The sequence below is a fragment of the Balaenoptera musculus genome, chromosome 10 (genome assembly GCF_009873245.2).
Source record: "Balaenoptera musculus isolate JJ_BM4_2016_0621 chromosome 10, mBalMus1.pri.v3, whole genome shotgun sequence".
NCBI lineage: Eukaryota > Metazoa > Chordata > Mammalia > Artiodactyla > Balaenopteridae > Balaenoptera > Balaenoptera musculus.
The window spans coordinates 100,211,912-100,228,699 of NC_045794.1; the positions used below are offsets into that span (position 1 = coordinate 100,211,912).

Consider the following 16,788-nt stretch of genomic DNA (forward strand, 5'->3'; position numbering starts at 1 on the left):
GCCGGCGGGGGAAGCACCATGCAGAAGCAGTGCCCAGAAGCCTCCTCAGCAGCAGGAAGGTCGCTGGGAGGTGAGGAGAGACCCGGACCCTTTTATTATCAGACCCCTTGTGCCAGATGAGACCAATTCCAGACCGTTCAGGAATTTCTGTTGGATTCACGTTTTTACAAATTAGAATGGGAATAACATCTTTCGTTGGATAATGTGCACAGCATTGCGCTAGGGGCTTTTTATATATTCTCTTGTTTAGTGCTTGCAGCAAACCTTCCAGACAGGGGCTCCTGGGTGGGCTTTCCAAAGAAACTGGAGTTGAGGCAGGCGAGGTTTCTTCTACAAGTAAGTGGAGTTGGAATCTGTGTCCAGGAGGACATTTTATTTTATTTTATTTTATTTTATTTTCAGGAGGACATTTTAAAACTAAGGATCAAAATGAAAGAAGAAATGTATTTTAAGTTTATGTTACTTTAAGTTTTTGGTGATTTAGAAAATCACTATTAAGGCATTAACAGATTACATTGTAATATAATTTTGAAAGTTTTAGAATAAGGTTCGTATCTTTAAAACGTTCCTGAGTTATTCAGCACTTAGCTGGTTTTTAAGAGGTGTCTCCTGGTAAAGAAAATATTATAAAGACTGAGTTACCATCAAAATATTTTTCTTGAACTGACAACATCTGATGGAAACTGCTGAAGACACTAAGCGGGTAGGTACTGTGTAAAGAGGAGTGCATCTCCGCTGCGCCGGCCCTCGTTTAGTGCTCAGCTGAATGGCCGGGCTGGAGCAGTGGCTCTGCAGTGTGGTCCGTGGGAGCGGCAGCAGCGACACCCAGGGACCTGTTAGAGATGCCAGCTCTGGGGCCCCACCCTACACCCACCCAGCCAGATCCTCGGGCAGGGGCCCAGGCATCTGTTTTGGTTTTTATTGAGCTATAATTCACATACTATAGAACTCACCCTTGTAACGTGCACAGTTCAGCTGTTTTTACTATATTCTCAGAGTTGCGCAACCATCACCACTATCTAATTTCATCACCAGCCGTCTGGGTTTTAACAGGTGTTTCTGACACAAGTCAAATTTGAGAACCACTGGGCAACATCTGTGCTCCCTTATGACTTGTTTAAAGATAACCTATGAAACACCCTTTGGGCACATTATTCAGGAGGAAACAATGATTATCACAGTTGCCAGGAACTACGTCAGCCTTTGTACGTGTCTCCAACTTCACTGCATCTGGGAAGGTAGGTGGTGATTCTCCTTTACAGTTCACAGAACCCTAAGGAGATGCAGCTTGTCGAGGGGACAGAGCCACGCGGGCTCCCTCCACTGTGACCTGAAGGTGTGTATGTGCCCATTGAAGGACTAAGCTTCACTGGTTTCGGAAATTGGCTAAAATCTTTTTAACAAAATTGTTTATTTAAATTATAATCACTAAAGTCTACTAAAAACCATGGTATTTCAAACTGAGCAGTCTAATTGTTTTATTAAAGTCAGGTTCCACGATGAAAGGCCCTTAACCCACAAATAGGAAAGAAGTATCTTGTTAATAAGCCTGTTGGCTTACGTGGAGGCCAAGTCAGGAGGGAATTTAATGTTGCTGTGGGCAAAAGCAAAGACATCTTTTGTTTGATCATCCCCCAGAACAAATATTTTTCCTTCCTCATATAAATTTTCCAGCTGTTCTGTCATTTTAACAATCGAGCACAAAGTACAGCATGTTTACACATTCAACAAGTATATATACAGTGAACCATGTTATTGTCTGGATTCAGTTATTTTACATTTACCCCTTCTGCCGGTATAAAATTCCCAAAGGTTTTCCCTTCCAGTCAACATTTTTTTCCTAAGCCAGGGCATGACAGTAGTTCCTAAAAGTGCATCTAGGTCAGAATAAAAGAACGCAAACAGCAGCATAGCCTTGAAGAGTAGGCAGTGAACAGGAATGCAGTTACTGCAGGTAGCTTCCAGGGTACAGACCTCCCCACATGTCTACTAATCAGGTGACTGTCTTAAAAGGACCTCCTAATTATTAACAACAAGGGGGTTGATCTGAATGAGAAGGAAGTCACCTTTTTTACCCACTAAACTGCCTCCTTTCTAGGTACCGTCTGTACGCCTTCCGAAGTACAGGCTGCCCTTGGTGACGCCAGTTCAGAGAATCCTGGCTCCGGTGTTTCTGAGAGATGTCATGTGCTGTGGTGACCTTTACTCTATTTCTAGATTTGTGGAAGTGTTCCTCGCAGACCGCCCCCCTTTTTGTTGTCATTTTCTATAACCTTCTACAGTGTCTTAGGCCTTACTTGTGCCCATCCCCCTATGACATAAGAGTGCACCTGACCACGGAAAGAAAAAGCCCGCTGCCTGAGCAGTGCTTCCACCTGCAGGAACCGGAGTAGGAGGCTCTGGCAGAGTCAGCCTGAGGGGCTGTGAGCATTCTCAGTGTCAACCCGATGAACCGGGGCTGGGAGGCAACAGCCAGCCACGCTCCAAAACCACCTTCCAGAAGACCAGTAGCTCACGCGAAGCCTGCCAGAACGTGAACTTGGGACTCCTTTTATTCTAGTCACTTTCCCACTTCTCTCAGGGCCTTTGCAGAGGTTCTCTGGCAAAGGCTTGGGAATTTTATAGTGTAACTGACTTCATAGGGGCTGAGAGAGCCGACCCTGAAACACATCTCTGATTTCATTTTGCAAATAACAGCATCTGACCAAATTGCAGCTGCTGGCCTCCAGAGCCCCTTGCTGACTCCCAGGCCTGCCAAAGCCAGGGTATGGGGTCGCTTCTGTCATTCAATGAAGTAACTTGTATGAAAGCTCCACAAGAAGTTTAAGACACCTCTGGGGGGAAATAAAGGTTCAATCAGTAAATTAGCACACTGCTGTAATACCTGTAATCTGAAACACCCACTGGAGAAAAAAATAGGTACAGATTCATCAGAGAAGAAATAAATAATACCCAACATGCAAATCAACTTTCAAAAGAAATGCAAAATCATAAAGCACAGCTAGCAGCCAACCACCAACAACTGCTTAGAAATTATTTCTGTTGTACGTGGAAGATGGGTAACCCAGAAGCTGTTGACAGCGCTTATGGAAACAGCACTGCCAGTTAGATCCTAATATAGTCAGTGTATGCCGTCCTGGTGTTTCTGCTAAAATATATTTTGTAGAAATTTTAGTTAAGCCTCAAAGTAGTGAAAAATCTCAACAGGTTTTCTTTGCAGGTTTACACATTCTCACACACAGAACTCGTCTGGAGACCATAAAAGATTGCTATTTACACCTAAATCGCCCAACCTTCTAGCAAGTGGGGGACGAAAGACTGGACACCGGCAGCCGCTCAGCAGAGTTGGAGCGTCGCTGTTGGTTTTCATCTACTGAGCTCAGGGCTGGAACCGCAGCCGCGAAGATGCCCGCCTGCCCTGGGAAGAGTAGAAAACTGCAAACACCAACGCCTCCACGCGGCCGGCTGCCTCTGCTTCTGAAGCTCTACCCGCTGTGGACTCTGAACCCAGCCCCAGGCCACTCGGTGTTCAAGTGATTTGGCTTCTGTGCGGTGTCCCGAGGAGTTCTCCAGGGCTGTCTGTTCCCGGGGCTCAGACGAAGGGCTGCAGGAGTCCTTTTCCGCTGAGAATCGCGTCCGTCAGTGAACAGGAACAAAGGGAAGAAGCCCCGGTGCACCCGTCACCCGACTCCCGGAGGGACGGGGTGGGACTCTGGCCGCCTGGCCGCAGAGCAGCGCTGCCAGAAGGGCTGCTGACGCCTCCAGAGGCTACTTCCACTCCAGCTCCAGGGCCCGATGTCGGCCAGCATCACATCCCTGTCGGTCTGTCCTATTAGGGCGGTTATCTTTTGGAAGGGAAGTAATTCTGCTGTCTCATACACAGAAGAGAGAAAGCCTGAACAGGAATAATCAATGTTCTGGCAAAAGACACTTGGTTTTTGTAACTAAATTCCAGCTACGTTGGAAAACTGAACAGAATTATCACAGTGAAACCTATCACCAAGGCGCATTAGAAAGTTGACAGTTTTATAGGTAAATCTTTGAAGAATTTTGGCCAGCAATTTAAAACCCCCGCATTATGATAATGTCGAATGTTTTTCAGAAGTCAGTCGTTAGAATGTACCAACTGCATAGAGACTGCCTCTGATGAATGTCTTTTAAGAAATAAAGTTTTCACATCATTCTTCAAAAATCTCTACTGACTAGTTTATCTGTGATTAAAACAGCAAAAATAGATCCTGGTTCGATTCTAGCTAGATTCTTTGAAAAAAAAAAAAATCACATCAGGAACATGCCTGTCTGTCGTTACTATCATTGACAGAAACCTAATTGATTTCCGATGATTTGTTCACAGTCCTTGAAAAGCCCAAACGTTAGCAAGGCTCTGACTCGCCAGAAAACCCACGCTATCTCCAAGTTGACTGGCTTTAGAATATTTTGCGTTTTCTTCGCTTTGACTACTTCTCTGTTACTTAAAAATAATATCCTTCTTTTGAAATAACAAGCCTCAGCCGTTTTCACAGACAACTGAAAGTTCCTTCCATCAGACATCGCAATGGAGACTAAACACTGCCTGAACCTTCAGGTGCTGAAGGAGATGGAAACAGAGAAGACACGGGTCTGACTCTAAAACGAAGATAACTTTCTTATTAATGTCCTAAAAAGCTCAGAGGTTACAGGTTTCTTCAAAGGAAAACTGCACTTTAATTCCAATTCCCGTTTAAGAGATGTTCACGCGCTTTGGCTGTCCCCTCGTTATACAAGAGACAGGCATGTTCCCAGAAAACAAAAGATGGCCCTACGGGAAGTACGATGTGTCAACACCAGGATGCCCCGGGATGTCGGGGCCCCGGTTCTGGCCCCATCACTTGTCACTCTGCTACTGATGTCATTTGTGACTTTGAGAAAAGCAGAACTCAGAGTAACAGCTTACTGCCTAGTTACCAAGTGCCTCTAAGCATGTTTTAAATTCAGTGTCAGAAGTAGCCTCTGGAGGATTTAAGACTGAGAAAGGTCGATTGCACGGAGCGTTTGTGCATCAGTCCCGGGGCAGCACGGTGTCGAGGCTCAGTGTCGACTGGGGCCAGACGCCTGGGCTGGGCTCCTGTTGTCCCAACCTCTCTGCGTGTGGCTGCTCCCTCATCTGTAAGAAGCGGGTGATGACAGCACCTAAACGTTTAGCACGGTGCCCGCACACGCTAGTCCTGCACACGCTAGTCCTGCACACGCTAGTCCTGCACACGCTAGTCCTGCACACGCTAGTCCTGCACATGCTAGTCCTGCACATGCTAGGTGCTACCTACGTTCACGCGCTTTACCAGTGAGGTGTGATCTCCAATACCACCGTGGCCCGCATGTCTAAGCTCTGCAAAGCACGTTCACGCGTTCCTTGCAACTGGCCCTCAGTTACCCTTCGAGGCAGACTTACGTTTGAGGAGGAGCCGGTTTCTGGCTCCGGTGTGGGAGGACCCTTCTCGGGCTCCTCCCCGATGAGAAGAGGGAGGGTAGCTGCACTGTGTGTGTGCAGAACTACCTCATCCTTCCACGGCAGATACGTTAGGGCTGCATTTCTCCCAAGAACTGAGCCAGAGTCTTCAGACCCCAGAAGACCAGGAAGAAAAGGAGCCTGAAGGAAAAGCTATAATTCCGCCGCCTCGGACACAGACGTGGCGGCAGCGTTGGGCTCCCCAGAGAACCCTCACCCAGCATCTGGGGACACCGGGCCAGGCTCACAGCTCCCTGAGGCTCTGCTCCAACACTTTGGGGCGTGACCTGACTCTGTGCTGCCCTAAGACACAGTTTTGGAACGTGAAGTTGTGCGGGGAGCTGAGATGCAGCCGAGCATGAGCCAGGCGCTGTCAGAGAACGCAAGGACGTTCGCCCAGACCCCACCACTCGCCTCCCTGGCCTGGGTGACCGGGGGGTGGGGTAGGGTAAGCGTCCCGATGGTCTGCCACCTGACCTGAGATGAGCTATGCAGGAGAGCTGGCCATCTCGCCCTGACCCGGTCGTGCACCGGAACCCTGGAGACTGCGGTGAGGTAGGTGGTATCAGCCCCATCAACAGGTGGGCAAACTGAGGCAGAATGAAATGCAGTAGCTCGCTTTTAATAACAGCATACAAAATCTGGAGAAGCCCGAAAGTAGTCCCCGGTTCCTGGAGCCCAGCGCAAACCCTCAGAACGCGCAGAATGGAAACGGACGGGAAAACAAGCCCCTCCTCCTCTCCCTCTTCTGCCCCAGAGGATCTCTAACCCTAGTACACCAGGAACCCTTCAAACAAACACTCCTGAGGACGCAAGCAAAACAGAGCAGCAGAGACCCAGCTGACGGCTGACTCCCGCGGGCAGGCGAAACGCTTCTGTTCTTGAGGAGGCTCGCGGTTTTGAGAACAGCACAATGTGTCACCGTAGGTGGAAACGCTTCAAGCCGGAACGAGGTCTGACAAGCCACGTGGAAGCCAGTTCCCCTTTGCCTCAGTGACTGGTCTGAGAAATGGGACCAGCACGCCCAGTCAAAGGAAACGAGCTCTAGGAAACCAGGGAAGATGAAACACCCTGTCCCCTCCCCCGGCCCCAGGGGACGGAGGTTCTGCCTGGAACCTTCCTGGGAGAACGCAGACCCCTCCTCGCCCTTTGGCAGAGACCCCACCCTTCTCCTGTCCGGCTACCAAGCCCTCCCTCCTGCCCTCAGAATCCAAACTGTGCAGGCCACGCCAGCTGAGGCGCGGACAGGGAGGCTGTCCCCGCGCTGGAGGGGTGCGTGTTGGTGATGATGCTCTTTGGCTGGAAGCAAAGGCCATGCTGGCAGGTGGGGGCCTGTCTGGGGCCGGGCACGGGGCGAGGTATTCCCAGCCCAGGGCAACACCATCAGACAGCCGTGTTCCCCGCTCCCCGCGGAAACCCATCTACAACCAGGAGTAAACGAGGGAGGACAGACGATCGGGACTAACTTGGACGCGGAAGGTCATCGGTACAGTGTCACAAAACCTGAAACCGCTGTTCCTTAAGTGCTGACAGTCTGACACGCCGCGTGCCCCCAGCCAGTGGTCTCTGCCTGCTGTCTGTCGGGATGCGCACATCGGGTCCGTAGGGCTGGGCTCTGCTGGGTGCTGGCTGCTCCTCGGCTCTCTCTTACGCCTCTTGGCATCTCTGGTCCTCTCTGGGTGCAGAGGGTTCTCCAGAGATGGGCGGAGGGTGCCGGGTGGGTGGGCGCAGGGGCAGGAGCAGAGCCAGCGGGGAGGAGAACGAGGCACTTCAGTTTGGGCTGGTGTTGGTGGAGCTGGCCCCGGCCCCGGGAGTCGAGTGGTCCCGCCTGGCTCCGGCTGCGGCGCTGGGTGGTCCCGGAAGACCCCAGTGGCGGTGGACAGGTAGGCACTTGGCAGCGCCCCCAGGCCTGGGCAGGGCTGGAGGCTCCGCGTGGGCTCCGCTCACGGCTAGGTCATCAGGATGGGCTTCTGCCGTACTTCCAGGATGTCTAGGGCGGCGGGGAAGACGCGGGCGGTCACACCTCCAGCGCTCCATTTATGAAGGAAGCGCGCCACGTCGTTCGCGGGCGTTTTCTCTTCCAACCCTCGGGGAACTGCGGTGCTGTGACCACCCTCCGTGCAGACGGGGAACGGATGGGCTTGGAGCAGCTGCACCGCCTGGCGAGGCCACGGGGAACGGGGCTCACACGGGGACTCGGGAGCCACTGCCCGGCACCGGCCTGCGGCCCGCCAGCGAGAGCGCCGCCTCCCCCTCGACTGACGGGGTGGGCGCCAGAGCACGGCCCCAGGGGACACCTTCAGGGGCCATGGTTTTCCCAGAGGTCCCACGCAAAGTCAGAATTACCTGTTAAAATCCGGTGCAGCGGCAAAGTGACGTAGGTTAAATGTGCATAAAGAAGGAAATTCCCGTCTGTTCTGTTCAGCTTCAGCCAGGACCCGACCAGGGAGCGCCCCGTGCCGGACAGGGACCGAGACCGCAGGTTGGTGGCGTTGTGCAGGTCGGCTGGAGGGGAGAAGGCCGGTCAGGCCCAGGCAGCGGGGAGAACACCTCCCATTCCAGGTGGCTCCTCCCTGGCCCAGCTCGACCCTCTGCTGGGCGCCCCATCACCCCGGCCTGCGACGCCCAGTGCCCCTGCCTGCCTATCCAGCCCGATCCTACCCCTCAGGGCCCACCCCTCCGAGCTCTCCCTGACACCCCCTTCTCTGTCCTGGAGAGTCTCCTGTGTGGGGTCTGGCCCATCGCCACACTGTGTCACTTCGCTGCTCCCCTCTGGTACTGTCTGTCACTGGGAGGCCATGGGGGTGAGGCTGGGATGACCTGTCACCGTCAGCCAATCTACGGGTCGCCCAGGAAGGCAGGCTGGGGGCTACGAGTGTTTTCCTGCTGGTCTGGAAGTGAGCCGAGGCGAGGAAGGCACTCGCCCAAGCTCACTCAAGAGCAGGTCGAGGCCGGTGCCGGCGTCTCCTGGCCCTGGCCAGGGTCTCGTCCAGCAGGCCCTCTGCCTCTGGGTCCTGCCGGTCAGGACCGTTCAATGCCACAGCCCAGCTCCTCCAGACGGCTTCCCGCTGCTCTCCTGATGAACACGGACCCGCCGCCCCGCCGCACGGCTGGCTGACGGCGGGGCCCACGTGCGCAGAGAGAGCAGTGGGAAGGCGCAGGCCGGCCGGGAGACACTGCAGACTGAGTGGGTGAGAACCAGGGCCTCTGCGACATCCAGGCCGAGACGCCCAGCGGGCCGCCAGACAGACAGGCCCGCGGGCTCGGGGAGGAGGGCAGGTGAGCCCTGAGGGCACCACACGGAGCAAGGAGAGACCCTGAGGGACCGCCCCCGCCCCCGGGGTTCCAGAGCGACCAGAGAAGAAAAGCCAGGGAAGGGCTTCCCTGATGGCACAGTTGTTGAGAATCCGCCTGCCAATGCAGGGGACACGGGTTCGAGCCCTGGTCCAGGAACGATCCCACATGCCGCGGAGCAACTAAGCCCGTGCGCCACAGCTACTGAGCCTGAGCTCTAGAGCCCGCAAGCCACAACTACAGAGCCCACGTGCCACAACTACTGAAGCCCGCACGCCTAGAGCCTGTGCTCCGCAGCAAGAGAAGCCACGACAATGAGAAGCCCGCGCACCACAACGAAGAGTAGTCCCCGCTCGCCGCAATTAAAGAAAGCTCGTGCGCAGCAACGAAGACCCAACACAACCAAAAATAAATAAATAAATAAATAAATAAATTTATAAAAAAAGAAAAGCCAGGGAGGGAGGTGACAGCATGTGCACGCGGACCAGGGCATTTCCCCCACCCGCTCGGCCAAACGGTCAGACCAGTGACGTCGGGAAGGCTCTGCACCCCTGAAATTAGTGCAGACCGCCAGCTGTGCCTCACACTCTGAGCGCTGAGAGCGCCGGGCTGGGGGCTCCTCTCGGTGGGCCTCTGTCTGTCTGTCTGTCCACGGCTCCACCCCCACCCGGGACGGCCGGCCCGCGGCACCTGCCGGCTCTCTAACTGCGGAGGAGGGGAGCAAGGAGCCCGGGGAGGGGCAGGGTCACCTCCCCCGTCATCCTCCCGGAAGAGCTCCTCGCTGTCGTTGGCCGAGTGAGACTTCTTCATCTCCGCCATGCGGCTCCGGGGCACCTTCCTCCTGAGGGACGGGGAGAAGAAGGCGGGCCGGTGGTTGCGCTCGGGCGTTGGGGGAGTGCTGAAGGAGGTCACCTGGGAACAAGGGGCGAGTCACCAGAGCGGCCCACTGACCCGGGGTCCCAGCGCCCACCCATCTCCCGCCTCGGATGACGAGGACACCCGCCCTGCCGGGGCCCGGCGGGCACTAGCCACCAGCATCGCCCCGGGAGGGACCGGGCTGCCCTCCTGCGGGCCTCAGACGCTGGTCAGAGGGTTGTCAGAGCCCAAAGCAAGCCTGGCTGCTGCCGCGGCACCGAACCTTCCCCACCACCCACGACGGGAACCGGCATCAGCCCATCTGACAAAGAAGAAACTAAGGCGGGACAGCGACCCTGACGTGCCCGAGGTCACCCAGCAGGATGGTGGCCACACCGGGTTGCGACTCAGGTCTTCTGCCCCTAAGGCCATGCTCTTCACCCTGATTTCTTCTTTTGGCTACTATGTCCCATCCCCCCTCTCTCCCAGCATCCTTTCATCGACGTGCAGTGGCCAAGCGGTCCATGCTTCCATCTCCTCCTCTCCTCTCTTCCAGCCACACTGCCACTCACCAACCATTCTCCACACCCACTCAGGGCAGCACTAAGGACAGACAGGCACGTGACAGTGGTCCCTGCCCTCAAGGAGCTCACAGTCTGCTGGGGGCAAGAGACCCAAAAGTGACAACCACAGACCGAATGTTGGTTGTTGAGACAGAAAAGGGGAAGCACAGGATACGGGGGAGCACAGAGGCAAAAGGAATCAACAGCCTGGGAAATCAGGAAAGGCTTCCTGGAGGAGATGCCGCTCGAGCTGGGTCTTGAAGGACGAGTAGGAGTTCGCTAGGTGAAGAAGGGGGGGAAGGGCGTTCCAGGCAGAGGGAACGTGGCCCATCTCCTCCCTCCTCCCCATGCAAACAAGAATCTGAGGAACAAGACGAGCTGGGACTGAGATTTCGGGAGCCCCATCAGCCTCCTCGTCACGGCTCCGACATCCACCAGAGTCCCGGCGGCCGCTGGGCTCCAGAAGGTCCTCCCACAATCCAGGGAAGGTTTTTAAAAGATAAAAAACAAACACCAGAAACCACAATACACACAGAGTCTGCATTTGTCATGCACTGGTTACAAACAACCCCTCTGGAAAAGGGAGGGGACAAGCGACAGTGAGCACAGAGGTGGAGGGGGCCCGTGCAGTCCTGGGAGGTCAGGGCCTGCCACTGACAGCTGCGTGACCCTGGCAAGCCCCTCCCCTTGACCCCAGGCCTCCCTGCTACTATGGGCCAGGGACTTTCCCAGGCACCGTCTCCTTCACCCCCGCAGCCACCCTGAGCGAGAAAGATCATCACCCCCATTTGACAGATGGAAAATCAAGGCCCGGGCAGGTCTAGTAACCTGTCTGTGGTCACTCGGCAAACAAGTGGCTGGAACTGGCACCCAGGCTTGTCCAGCCCAAGCCCAGGCCACGTCTTCACAAGGGGTTTCACATACACATTCGTTAGGGCCTCAGTGGGCAATTTAGGACCAAGGAGAAGAATAAGCCTCCTTATCTCAACTGTAAACCACCTCTATTCCCAAGACAACAGAGGCCCCTGCCTGGAATTCTCACCCATCATCACAAAAAAGGGCATTTATTGCTTCTGTTCTGCTTATAAAACACATTCATTGCAGAAACTTCAAAGCAAAAAAAGACATACAAAGAAGGAAAACCGCCATCTGACTACCTGGAGATGTGCAAGGTGAACGTAATTTTACAGAATTAAAGGTATCGCAAGTATGCGCTCCCCCGTCTCGGGCGCGCCAGCAGTGATGCGCGACTTACACGCTCAGGAGCCACTTTCCCAAGCAGATCAGCAGCCGTCCCCACAGCGGCTGTGACCTGAGGGCCCCATCTGATGTTCAGCGGCTCCTCTGAGCCCCCAACACCTCAGGAGGCAGGTGTTTTCACCCCGTTTCTGGATGAGCAAACTGAGGCTCAGGAGAAGAGACCGGTCCCAGGTCACGCAAGCAGCAGCACCCGGATTCCAGACCCCCAGCAGCCCCTCTCCTGGAGGTGCCCCCAGTGCCCTGTCTTCATCCAAGATGCCCAGCTCCGAGCAGCCCCCTCTGAAGACCCAACTGGGGCAAAGCAGCCAGTGGGCTGGAGACTTTCCCCTGCCTGAGCCCTGGGGCCCCCTGGAGGCTCCACGAATAAAGCTGCCACTGACCTCAGCTTCCCACCCCTGGGGAAGGACAGTGGCCTAGAAAGAGCAGGGCTCAAAGGCTCGGTGCTGTCACACGAGAGCCATGTGACCTGGGACAGGGCAAGTAAATCGGGCAAGCCTGGGTCCCCAGGCCTGCAGACAGGAAAGCTCAGGCCCACCCACGGGCTGCTGGCGGCCTCCCAGCAGTTCAGGTGCACAACACCTTGTAAACAAGTGGCCGGGGCAGAGAGAAGAGCTGGGCGGCCCCAGGGCCTCTGCGCCCCGGCTGATCCTGCTGAAGCAGGAGGGGAGGCTCGCTCTTCATCACCCCTGTCTCACCCTCCGGGAAGGCCGGTCACGTGCCCACACTCGCCCAGCAGGTCCACTGAGGCAGGCGCCAGAACCCTGGAGACTGAGCCCCGCTGCAGCGGCAGCTCAGGGCCCAGGCAATAACCTGCTTTGCGACGCTGGGCAAGTCACCTGCCCTCTCTGAGCCTCGGCCTCCTCCCCAGAAGGCTGGGGGTGACGACACCCGCCTCAGCGGGGGCTGTAAGGGTCAGGGAGACGGTGGGAAGCAGATCTGAGGGGCGGGAGGGCCTCCCCGAGCTGCGCAGCCCTTACCCGCTCGTGCATGGGCGAAGCCGGGCTGGAGTCCTCTTCGGTCCCGCAGGGGGACGTGTCACCGGTGGACACACGGCTGACCGCCATCTCAGCGTGGCCCTTGCCCTGTGGCCCCTTCATGCGCACAAACTCCATGTTGTTGTACTTGTAGAAGCCAAAGGACATCTTCTGTGCCATGCGGGCCGCCACACTCACCTGCGGACGGGTGGGAGGGGGCCTGAGCACTGCCAGCCCACCTCCAGGCGGACCGAGCCCCGGCTGACCCGGGCTCGCCCACAAGGCAGGGCGGTGCCGGGGCGCTAGGGATCCCTGGCTGAGGCCCCTCGCAGCCCGATGACCAGGCCCCACGCAGGGCCAGCACAGGCCGGGAAGAGAGCCCCAGCCCAGGGGGACCTGAGACCACCTCCCCCGTCCCTTCCTCCCAGGCTCCGGAGAGAGGACGTCCTCGGGACCGTGCTCAGCTGCGGGCGAGCGGCCCGCCCACCTGGACTCCTCTCCCCTCAGTTCAGTCAAGCAGGGGCCAATCCCAGGAGGGTCTTCCCTCGGGGGCCGGAGTGGGCCGGAGTGGGCCGAGGCGTGCTGTAGAGAGCACAACACAACCGCCTAAGGGGGCTCCGGGGGGCTGCGGGCGCTCCGAGGAGGGGCAGGTGCAGCTCTGAGCCGGGCAAGGGCAGAAGGGGGCCTGGGGGGTGCCCGCCCCTGGGCCCTGCGCCCGCCCTGCACTCACGCGGTTGTCGTACACCTTCTTGAGCGCCTCGTAGCGGATGGAGCCCTGAAAGATGACCCCTTGGAACGTGTTGGTTTTGTCACTGGCCACCAGCTCCACACAGACCATCTCTCCTTCGCCCACGGTCATGTCGCAGAACACCTGGGGTGGGGCACGCGGCCGAGACAGGTTCATCGCCTGCCAGCTGCCGCCACCCGCCGCAGCCCGCCTCCCGGCCCAGCACCCTCTCACTGGCCCGGGGCGGACTGCTCGGGAACTCCCACTTTGCAGGTGGGAACGCTGAGCCACAGACCTCAGGGTATTTGCTCAAGGCCCCCCACGGCTCCACCAAGACCAGCACAGGAAGGCGGACAGGCTACCGCGGGGCGGGGGCAGCTACAAGGGGGTGGGGTTGATAACAGTGACTCTGGGACCGGAAGAGGACGCACCCGCCATGGCCACCGGGAGGACACTGCCTCCATCACTCCTCCTCACGCCAGGGAGTTAAACGGTCCACGGGGACCGTCTGGCCCGCTTTCTAGGATCTCCTCCACCCCGGCTGTGGGCGCTCGGCCCACCCGCCCCGAGCTTCACGGCTCGCGTGCAGGCACCAGCTCAGGAGCCCGATGGACGGACCGCCCGACCGCCAGGGTGGCCTGCGGGGGACTCCACACCCCGCCCCTGCTCGAGTCACCGCTCCCGGGGGCCGGGGTACAGGCCGAGCTCTGAGGTCATACAGACTGAGGTTCAAATCTCAGCTCTGCCACGGACGAGCCGTGTGAGCCTGAGATGCCTCAACACACCAACCCAATCGAGAAGAGCCCTGAAACACAGGCCCCCTTCTTCCTGAGTCCTCCCACGGCCCCGACCCCCTCCGGTGGGTACCGGCACCGCTGCCAGGGCCTCGACAGAGGAGGGTGGCTGGACAGGGGCTGGCAGGGTCGCAGGTGGGACACAGCTGGGTCCCTGGCAGCCCACACTTCCCAGTCAAGTCACCTGCCTTGGGCCCCAGTGTTCCCAACTTTAAAATAGAAGCTTGGTCCACATGACTTCTAGAGCCCCAGCCATCTTGGACATCCTAGGGTTCCAAGGTGTGGAGGCCCTGATTCAGAGTTTAAGGGCCATTAACAACGATTCCTCCTGCCTGGGAAGCACTCTCTGTAGGCGTTTACAACGCATTCTCCCATTATTCATGAGCTCTTTGATCTTTCAACCCTGGTGCCCATTTTACAGATGAGAAAACCGAGGCTCTGAGCCAGGTGAACTCACTTGCCCCGAGTCAAACAGCAGGAAGAGCGGGAGCCCAGCCCAGCGCCCACCGCCTTTCTGAAGGCGTGTGAGACCTGAGGGAAAAGCGTCTCGTATTCCCTCGCATTCCCTGATGAGGGGGAACTAGAGGGAGACAGAGCCCACCTCCTCGAAGCTGTCGATCATGAAGAAGATGTTGGGGTAGCTGATCTTGGATTCTTCCCCTTTGCTGTCCATGGGATGTTTACTGGGGGATGCGAACACTTGCTGAAAGAAAGGAGATGCGAAGGACTGAGTGGGGCCCCGGCCCTGCACCCAGACCCGGAGCCACTCAGTGGGGTGGGGTGTGCTGCCCAAGGCACAGGTCACCGCGGTCACACTGCCCAGGGCCAGGCCACGCTCAAGGTTGCCACTCGGGAGGAAGCCGTCTGGGATGACTGGTTCAGTGCTCCTGAGCAGGACATAGGCCCCCGGGGGCTGAATGGATTTCTGGAGCCAGACGCTCACCTCGCGGCAGGGAAGGGAGGAGGAGGACTTGCCTCCCAGAATAAACACGGGGCGGCCAGAGGGCTCACCTGGGATTTCTTCTTATGGATGTGGATGTCGCCCCCATCAGCCCGTGTGCACACAGCGCACGTCACCATGTAGTCCAGCTGGAAGAGAGCGCAGCACGGGGCTGTGGAGGGCTCTGCTGTCCCTCAGCGCCTTCTGACAGCCCCCCTCCCGCAGCCCCGCCCCGCGGCACCCCTGTACCTTCTGCAGGATGAGGTTCAGGCAGACGCTCTCCTCCCAGTCGATGTCAGGGTCTCCGAGGCCTGGCAGCTTCTTGGAGTCCCGCCGGTACACCTCCACCTCCACCTCGGGCTCGGCCTCAGCCAGCTGGGAGGCCCAGGGCGGAAGTGAGTCCCAGCCCCACGGGGGCACCTTCTCCCTCACCACTGCACCCGCCAGGTGTTAACGCAGATGTGGGCTCCAACCTTACTCCTGGGCCCTCTAGCGATGCGACCCAGAGTTCACCGAGAACTCAGCCTCCAAGGTCGTCCCTCAGGCCCTGCAGCGGGTGGGGTGGGGGGGGTCCCAGCATCCTGTGCCGCCCACGCTGCTGCTCCTCACCTCGCCTACAGGCGGCCCGTCCACCCAGCCACCCTCCACCACTGGCCGAGCGCAGGCAGCCCTGGGGTTGCTATGGTGACCGGGCGCCGCCAGGCTGCAGGATGAGGAGGGGGCCGGAGGCAGCCCGGGCTTGCCGCAGAGAACCCGCAGCGCGCAGGCGCTGCGGTAGGGCCCGCAGCACGCCTGCCAGGGGCTTGCCTTTCTGTTCCTTTGAGCAGTGCGGGCAGAGAAGCTGCCTGGGAACGGCTGTGTGGTCTCCCCACTCCCCCTCCCTGCCCACCTCGCGCCCCCAGGCCTGTGGGGTCTCCCCACATCGCTGCCCGCCGGCTGCCTTCCAGACACTACCGGCAGACGTGACACGGCCCACCCCGGCAGGGCGCTGCCATGTGTGCGCCTGACACGCCCCTTCCGCCCTGTGTGTGCCGGTCCCTCCACACGAATGTCCCCAGTCCACCGCCGTCCCCTCTCGCTGTCCTACAACATTCCTGCCAGATGTCACCTCCTCCTCTTTGTGGGTCCCCAGACACCCACACTCTTCCCACCATCACAGCACCGACGGCTCCACGTGTCACTGGCCACGCTGTCTGTCAGTCCCAACAGACTGCGGGCTCCCCGAGGGCCGGGCCAAGTCTGAGTCATTCTGTACTCCCAGTGCTGGGAGAGAAGCATCTGTACAGAGCCCACGGCAGGTGTTCGATGGAACATTCCAGCACATGAACAGCTAGACTGCCACACGCTCCCATGGACTCAGGCTCCCCTCCGACCTCAACACCCCCCAACCTTCAGGAGAGCTCGCACATGGCCCCGGGCCTCCTGCTCCAAACTCCTCCGTCCTGAGTCCAGGGTTCTTTCCCCACGAGAAAGAGCCATCGTCTGCCCATTCCTTTCGCCTCCCTGCCCGGCCGCTCTGGGAACACGCAGACCTGACCTCTCCCTGTTCCCGCCTGCCCGCCTGGAGAATTCAAGGCCAAGTCGGGCTAAGAAAACCCTCCCTGACTAGAGCCGGGGCCTCTCCAGGCACCGAAACCCAAGGCACGGCTGAGAGCCTCAGATGTGCCCAGTCCTTACTGGAGCCTCTGGTCTCCCTGCCTTCGAGAAAACACCAAGATTTTGCAAAAAAAAAAAACTATCATCTGCAATCTGAACCCCAGCAGATGCCAACAGGCGGAGAGGTGGGGGACAGAAGTCGGAGGCCACAGCCCTGCTGCCTCCCGGCTGTTTGCCCTCAGGCGGATGCTCCCTGGCTCCAGTCTCCTCGCTGGCGAACCGTGGAGGCAGCAGTGCCTG

The 16,788-nt window shown here is 57.8% G+C and overlaps 1 protein-coding gene across 1 annotated transcript in view; it reads right to left on the reverse strand.

Annotated features, from left to right (window-relative positions):
- Nucleotides 1-2,008: 2,008 nt before the first annotated feature.
- The window catches only part of KIAA0930 (KIAA0930 ortholog), a 45,302-nt gene continuing 30,522 nt past the window's right edge, over nucleotides 2,009-16,788 (reverse strand). The window contains exons 3-10 of the mRNA XM_036865791.1: nucleotides 15,142-15,267; nucleotides 14,964-15,041; nucleotides 14,554-14,655; nucleotides 13,162-13,302; nucleotides 12,435-12,629; nucleotides 9,529-9,691; nucleotides 7,832-7,990; nucleotides 2,009-7,475 (exon numbers count right to left, since the gene is read on the reverse strand). Coding sequence (XP_036721686.1) covers nucleotides 7,435-7,475; nucleotides 7,832-7,990; nucleotides 9,529-9,691; nucleotides 12,435-12,629; nucleotides 13,162-13,302; nucleotides 14,554-14,655; nucleotides 14,964-15,041; nucleotides 15,142-15,267 — 1,005 coding nt within the window. The 3' untranslated portion in view covers nucleotides 2,009-7,434. The remainder of the gene's footprint in view (nucleotides 7,476-7,831; nucleotides 7,991-9,528; nucleotides 9,692-12,434; nucleotides 12,630-13,161; nucleotides 13,303-14,553; nucleotides 14,656-14,963; nucleotides 15,042-15,141; nucleotides 15,268-16,788) is intronic.